Raw genomic sequence first — 7,935 nt, forward strand, 5'->3', positions numbered from 1 at the left:
GTGGGGAGGGGAACATGAGGCTGGGGTTCACTGGGGAGTGGCGCAAGATAACTGTCCCACTACACCAGCGCACCCTCCATTACTGTCCCCTACACCAGCGCACCCTCCATTACTGTCCCCTACACCAGCGCACCCTCCATTACTGTCCCCTACACCAGCGCACCCTCCATTACTGTCCCCTACACCAGCGCACCCTCCATTACTGTCCCCTACACCAGCGCACCCTCCATTACTGTCCCCTACACCAGCGCACCCTCCATTACTGTCCCCTACACCAGCGCACCCTCCATTGCTGTCCCCTACACCAGCACACCCTCCATTACCCTCCCCCTACACCAGCACACCCTCCATTACCCTCCCCCTACACCAACGCACCCTCCATTACCCTCCCCCTACACCAGCACACCCTCCATTACTGTCCCCTACACCAGCGCACCCTCCATTACCCTCCCCCTACACCAGCACACCCTCCATTACTGTCCCCTACACCAACGCACCCTCCATTACCCTCCCCCTACACCAGCACACCCTCCATTACTGTCCCCTACACCAACGCACCCTCCATTACCCTCCCCCTACACCAGCAACCACTCCATTATCCTACCCCTACACCAACGTCCACTCCATTACCCTACGCCTACACCAGCACCACTTCTATTAGTGTCCCCCACCCCAGCGCCTCTTCCATTAATGTCCCCCTACACCAGTGCCCCTTCCATTAGTGTTCCTGTACCCCAGCGCCACGTCCATTACTGTCCCCCTACACCCCCGCCCCCTAGATTAGTGGTCCCAGACACTGCCGGGCACCCATCGAACACGTGCACTCACCTGGGCCTCGGACTCCTGTGGCGCTGCCCAGCACGGTCTGTGGCGAGGGCAGAGCGGCGGCGACAGGGGAGGAGCAGGGAACGGCCGCCCCCGGCTGCGGCAGTAGCGAGACGCCGACCTGCTGCGGCGAGGGGGCTGCCGAGGCGGGGGCCGGGCTCTTGGGCTGGCCGGCCGGCACAGAGGGCAGTGGGTGGGCAGCGGGCGAGGCGATGGGGATGTCGTACTTCTGGAGCTGCAGCAGGTAGGAGTCGGCAGTGGGCACGGCCCCCCAGCTCACCTCCAGCGAGTTGGTGTTGGCTCGGACCAGCTGCACCTTCGAAGGAGCCGGGGGTCGCTCTGAAAGAGGAAGGAGAGCCGGCGGTTAGGGAATCGAAGGAGACGGTCATCGACTTCAAGAAGCGTAAAGGAGAACATGCTCCTGTCGACATCAACGGGGACAAAGTAGAAAGGGCCGAGAGCTTCAGGTTTTTAGGTGTCCAGATCACCAACAACCTGTCCTGGTCCCTCCCATGCTGACGCTATCGTTAAGAAAGCCCCACCAATGCCTCTACTTTCTCAGAAGACTAAGGAAATTTGGCATGTCAGCTACAACTCTCACCAACTTTTACAGATGCACCATAGAAAGTATCGCTTCTCGGTCTTTTGGCTAAGATCAATGTAGTATGGTCGGCAGCCCATGGTCGGCCGCACTTGGTCGAGGTCATTGGGTTACGCTGAAGCTTCATATGTTTCATATGAAGCAATTTTTTAAAGCGGCATCTCGGCCTTTTGGCTAAGATGCAAATGAGCTCAAGTCTTGGAGGAGGAGCCTCCCCCTTCTCCAATCAGCTTGGCCCATGTAGATCAGGCCCAGGACAGGGTGATTTGGTCGCTCGCCCTGTCTTGTCAGCCTGGATCTGAAATGTCTTAACTTGTTGAGACTCTGAATTGGATTTGATTTGATTGAATTGGAAAAGTATTTTAAAAAAGCATTCTTTCTGGTTGTATCACAGCTTGGTCTGGGCTCCTGCTCTGCCCAAGACCGCAAGGAACTATAAAAGGTTGTGAATGTAGCCCAGTCCATCACGCAAACCAGCCTCCCATCCATTGGCTCCGTCTACACTTCCCGCTGCCTCGGCAAAGCAGCCGGCATAATTAAGTACCCCACGCACCCCGGACATTCTCTCTTCCACCTTCTTCCTTCGGGAAAAAGATACAAAAGTCTGAGGTCACGTACCGACCGACTCAAGAACAGCTTCTTCCCTGCTGCTGTCAGACTTTTAAATAGACTTGACTTGCATCAAGTTGATCTTTCTCTACACCCGAGCTATGACTGTAACACTACATTCTGCACACTCTCCTTTCCTTCTCTATGAACGGTATGTTGTGTCTGTATAGCACGCAATACTTTTCACTGTATCCCAATACATGTGACAATAATAAACCAAATCAAAATCGGCGACAAGGTTCACAGAGGAGGCACTTCCCTGCACTACCACCAGGAGGCCACAGTGTTTGGGGATTGTCACTGGACTAGTCACTCAGAGACCCAGGGTACAGCTCTCGGGAGCCCGGGTTCGAATCATAGAAACCCTACCGTGCAGAAAGAGGCCATTTGGCCCATCGAGTCTGCACCGACCACAATCCCACCCAGGCCCTACCCCCATATCCCTACACATTTACCCGCTAATCCCTCCAAACTACACATCTCAGGACACAAAGGCGCAATTTAGCACGGCCAATCAACCTGACCCGCACATCTTTGGAGTGTGGGAGGAAACCGGAGCACCCGGAGGAAACCCACGCAGACACGAGGAGAACGTGCAAACTCCACACAGAGAGTGACCCAGGCCAGGAATCGAACCCGGGTCCCTGGCGCTGTGAGGCAGTAGTTCTAACCACTGTGCCACCATGTCACCCCTCTTGTCTAAATTGGCTGGAGGAGTTGGGGCGGAGGGGGGGGGGGGGTTTGAGTTTCTGGTGAAAGCTCTCCCGACTCCCAAAACAGGGCTGACGAATGACCTACTGGAAGGCAGCAGCCAAGGTGCCGCCTCATAATCCAGTATGCTCCCTGGAGCCGGTGTGTTCGCACAGACGCATCTGGGGGACTGGCCGGTTGGGCGAAGCCTCCCACGGTCGAGGTTCATCCGCTTCCTCAGAGACCTACTCAGGGTCTGGAGAATGTCGCAGTCGGTATAGCGGTGAAAAGTGCGCGGGTCCCTCGCTGGAGACGGGTTCCCGCCATTGTTAAGAGCACACAAACCAGCTGAATGTCTCAGAGGAGCTGGGAGAGTCCGTGACTTTGCTGCCTTGGAAAATCAGCCAGTTTTGATGTCCCTGCTTCTGGCTGCTACTTAGAAACATAGAAAAACTACAGCACAAAACAGGCCCTTCGGCCCCACAAGTTGTGCCGAACATATCCCTACCTTTTAGACCTACCCATAACCCTCCATCCTATTAAGTCCCATGTACTCATCCAGGAGTCTCTTAAAAGACCCTATTGAGTTTGCCTCCACCACCACTGACGGCAGCCGATTCCACGCGCCCACCACCCTCTGTGTGAAAAACTTCCCCCTAACATCTCCCCTGTACCTACCCCCCAGCACCATAAACCTGTGTCCTCTCGTAGCAGACATTTCCACCCTGGGAAAAAGCCTTCTCGAGTCCACCCGATCTATGCCTCTCACCATCTTATATACCTCTATTAGGTCTCCTCTCATCCTTCGTCTCTCCAAGGAGAAAAGACCGAGCTCCCTCAGCCTATCCTCATAAGGCATGCCACTCAATCCAGGCAACATCCTTGTAAATCTTCTCTGCACCCTTTCAATCTTTTCCACATCCTTCCTGTAATGAGGTGACCAGAACTGAGCACAGTACTCCAAGTGGGGTCTGACGAGGGTCTTATATAGCTGCATCATTATCCCCGGACTCCTAAACTCAATCCCTCGATTGATAAAGGCCAGCACACCATACGCCTTCTTAACCACCTCCTCCACCTGCGGGGCCGATTTTAGAGTCCTATGGACCCGGACCCCAAGGTCCTTCCGATCCTCTACAGTACTAAGAGTCTTTCCCTTTATATTGTACTCCTTCATCCCATTTGACCTGCCAAAATGGACCACGACGCATTTATCTGGGTTGAAGTCCATCTGCCACTTCTCTGCCCAGTCTTGCATCCTATCTATGTCCCTCTGCAACTTCTGACATCCCTCCAGACTATCCACAACCCCACCAACCTTCGTGTCGTCGGCAAACTTACCAACCCATCCCACCACTTCCTCATCCAGGTCATTTATGAAAATGACAAACAGCAAGGGTCCCAGAACAGATCCCTAGGGCACACCACTGGTGACCGACCTCCATTTAGAAAAAGACCCATCTATACACACTCTCTGCCTTCTTTGGGCAAGCCAGTTCTGGATCCACATGCCCTCTCACTTTTTCTAGAAGCCTTGCATGGGGGACCTTATCGAACGCCTTGCTAAAATCCATATAAACCACATCTTCCGCTTTCCCTTCGTCAATGTATTTAGTCACATTTTTGAAGAACTCCACCAGGCTCGTAAGGCACGATCTGCCTTTGACAAAGCCATGCTGAGTATTCTTGAGCATACTAAACTTCTCTAAATGCTCATAAATCTTGTCCCTCAGGATCTTCTCCATCAGCTTACCAACCACTGAGGTTAGACTCACCGGTCGGTAATTTCCTGGGCTATCCCTATTCCCCTTCTTGAAAATAGGAACCACATCCGCAATCCTCCGGCACCTCCCCCGTCTCCATCGACGATGCAAAGATCATCGCCAGAGGCTCTGCAATCTCCTCCCTCGCCTCCCACAGTAACCTGGGGTACAGCCCATCCGGTCCCGGCGACTTATCTATCTTGATGCCATTCAAAGATTCCAGCACAACCTCTTTCTCAAAGTCCACATACTCAATCTTTTCAGTCCACCACAAGCCCGCAGTACATCCACCCAGGTCCTTCTCCTCTGTGAAAACCGAGGCAAAATACTCATTAAGCACCTCTGCCATTTCTACTGGTTCCGTACAGATTTTCCCGCCTTCACCTTTTATAGGCCCTATTCCTTCACGTCTCATCCTTTTACTCTTCACATATTTATAGAACGCCTTCGGGTTTTCCTTAATCCTACCTGCCAAGGCCTTCTCGTGACCCCTTCTGGCTCTCCTAATTTCCTTCTTTAGTCCCTTCCTACAAGCCGTATACTCATCTCGATCCCTATCTTCGCCAAGCTCTCTGAACCTTTTGTACGCTTTCCTTTTCTTCTCGACTAGGTCCCGCACAGCTTTCGTGCACCACGGTTCCTTTAACCTACCAACTCCTCCCTGTCTGCTCGGAATGTTGTCCTGTAGAACTCTAGACAGACATTCCTTGAAAAACTGCCACCTCTCTTCAGTACATTTCCCCGAGAATACCTCCTTCCAATTTACTCCTCTAATTTGCTGTCTAATGTCTTCATATTGCCCCTTACTCTATATAAACATTTTCCTAGCTTGCCCGATCTTCTCTTTTTCCAATGCAAGCATAAAGGAGATAGAGTTATGATCGCTATCCCCAAGATGCTCTCCCACTGAGAGATCTGACACCTGTCCAGGTTCATTGGTCAGTATCAGATCAAGTACAGCCTCTCCTCTTGTAGGCTTGTCCACATGCTGTGTCAGGAAACCCTCCTGAACACACCTAACGAACTCCTCCCCATCCAATCCCCTCAACATCTAATTATTGGAATCAACATAACTGGCGGAGGGTGCGGGTGAGGGAGGGGGGAGCGAGCGAGTGTGGGCTGGGGGGTGGGGAGAGAGAGCAGAGGACCGAGGCGGGGAGGGAGAGCAGAGGACCGAGGCGGGGAGGGAGAGCAGAGGACCGAGGCGGGGAGGGAGAGCAGAGGACCGAGGCGGGGAGGGAGAGCAGAGGACCGAGGCGGGGAGGGAGAGCAGAGGACCGAGGCGGGGAGGGAGAGCAGAGGACCGAGGCGGGGAGGGAGAGCAGAGGACCGAGGCGGGGAGGGAGAGCAGAGGACCGAGGCGGGGAGGGAGAGCAGAGGACCGAGGCGGGGAGGGAGAGCAGAGGACCGAGGCGGGGAGGGAGAGCAGAGGACCGAGGCGGGGAGGGAGAGCAGAGGACCGAGGCGGGGAGGGAGAGCAGAGGACCGAGGCGGGGAGGGAGAGCAGAGGACCGAGGCGGGGAGGGAGAGCAGAGGACCGAGGCGGGGAGGGAGAGCAGAGGACCGAGGCGGGGAGGGAGAGCAGAGGACCGAGGCGGGGAGGGAGAGCGAGTGGAGAGATTCCGCTCCTGCCTACCTGTCTCAAGGAACCACAGGTCCTTGCAGCACACCTGATTGTTCCAAGCTTTCCTGTATCCGTCCCTGCCGCTCCAGATGTAGAGCCGAGAGTTCACCGCCACCGAACAGTGGCCGGCCCGGGCCCGGGGCAGGTTATCCTCCTGCGCTTCCATGATGACGGGCTCCCAGGTCATCGTGTCTGTCGGGGGGAGGGAGGCGTAGGAAGATCTTCTTAATTAAAAAATTAAAATTAAAAGCAGGAGGTCGGTCGGAGAGAGAGAGACAGGATTATAGTCCTGACTGGCTGATGACCCATCCACGCCACATGGTGGCAGTAGTGTGCACAGAAAGCTCCCATGTTCCAGCCGGGGTTAACACGTTTGAGTCGGAGGCTCAGATTCACAGCGTTTCAGCCCTCAGAAATGGGGAGCTGAGGGGTGAGGAGGGTGTGGGGGGAGAAGGGGGAGGAGGAGAAGGGGGAGGAGGAGCGGGGGGAGGGGAGGGCGCAGGTGGGGGGGTGTGGGAGAGAGCGGGGAGGGGACAAAGCTGGGGGGGCGGGGGAGGAGGGGGGGGAAGAGCGCGGGGGAGGAGGGGGGGAAGAGCGCGGGGGAGGAGGGGGGGGAAGAGCGCGGGGGAGGAGGGGGGGAAGAGCGCGGGGGAGGAGGGGGGGGAAGAGCGCGGGGGAGGAGGGGGGGAAGAGCACCGGGGAGGAGGGGGGGGAAGAGCGCGGGGGAGGAGGGGGGGGGAAGAGCGCGGGGGAGGAGGGGGGAAGAGCGCGGGGGAGGAGGGGGGGGAAGAGCGCGGGGGAGGAGGGGGGGGAAGAGCGCGGGGGGAGGAGGGGGGGGAAGAGCGCGGGGGAGGAGGGGGGGGAAGAGCGCGGGGGAGGAGGGGGGGGGAAGAGCGCGGGGGAGGAGGGGGGAAGAGCGCGGGGGAGGAGGGGGGGAAGAGCGCGGGGGAGGAGGGGGGTGAAGAGCGCGGGGGAGGAGGGGGGAAGAGCGCGGGGGAGGAGGGGGGAAGAGCGCGGGGGAGGAGGGGGGAAGAGCGCGGGGGGAGGAGGGGGGAAGAGCGCGGGGGAGGAGGGGGGAAGAGCGCGGGGGAGGAGGGGGGAAGAGCGCGGGGGAGGAGGGGGGAAGAGCGCGGGGGAGGAGGGGGGAAGAGCGCGGGGGAGGAGGGGGGAAGAGCGCGGGGGAGGAGGGGGGAAGAGCGCGGGGGAGGAGGGGGGAAGAGCGCGGGGGAGGAGGGGGGAAGAGCGCGGGGGAGGAGGGGGGAAGAGCGCGGGGGAGGAGGGGGGAAGAGCGCGGGGGAGGAGGGGGGAAGAGCGCGGGGGAGGAGGGGGGAAGAGCGCGGGGGAGGAGGGGGGAAGAGCGCGGGGGAGGAGGGGGAAGAGCGCGGGGGAGGAGGGGGGAAGAGCGCGGGGAGGAGGGGGGAAGAGCGCGGGGGAGGAGGGGGGAAGAGCGCGGGGGAGGAGGGGGGAAGAGCGCGGGGGAGGAGGGGGGAAGAGCGCGGGGGAGGAGGGGGGGAAGAGCGCGGGGGAGGAGGGGGGAAGAGCGCGGGGGAGGAGGGGGGAAGAGCGCGGGGGAGGAGGGGGGAAGAGCGCGGGGGAGGAGGGGGGAAGAGCGCGGGGGAGGAGGGGGGAAGAGCGCGGGGGAGGAGGGGGGAAGAGCGCGGGGGAGGAGGGGGGAAGAGCGCGGGGGAGGAGGGGGGGGAGGGGGAAGAGCGTGGGGGTGGGAGGGGGGAGAGCGCGGGGGGGAGAGCAGCGGGGAGAACGTGAGGGGGAGGGGGGAGAGCGCGGGGGGGAGAGAGTCGATGAGCGAGAGAGAGAGCAGAGTG

At 58.7% G+C, this 7,935-nt stretch overlaps 1 protein-coding gene across 1 annotated transcript in view; it reads right to left on the bottom strand.

Moving 5' to 3' along the window:
• LOC144489521 (host cell factor 1-like) overlaps nt 1–6,346 on the bottom strand; it is a 46,686-nt gene extending 40,340 nt beyond the window's left edge. The window contains exons 1-2 of the mRNA XM_078207392.1: nt 6,125–6,346; nt 829–1,164 (exon numbers count right to left, since the gene is read on the bottom strand). Coding sequence (XP_078063518.1) covers nt 829–1,164; nt 6,125–6,299 — 511 coding nt within the window. The 5' untranslated portion in view covers nt 6,300–6,346. The remainder of the gene's footprint in view (nt 1–828; nt 1,165–6,124) is intronic.
• Nucleotides 6,347–7,935: the final 1,589 nt, after the last annotated feature.

Source organism: Mustelus asterias, unplaced genomic scaffold, assembly GCF_964213995.1.
Source record: "Mustelus asterias unplaced genomic scaffold, sMusAst1.hap1.1 HAP1_SCAFFOLD_2273, whole genome shotgun sequence".
Lineage (NCBI taxonomy): Eukaryota > Metazoa > Chordata > Chondrichthyes > Carcharhiniformes > Triakidae > Mustelus > Mustelus asterias.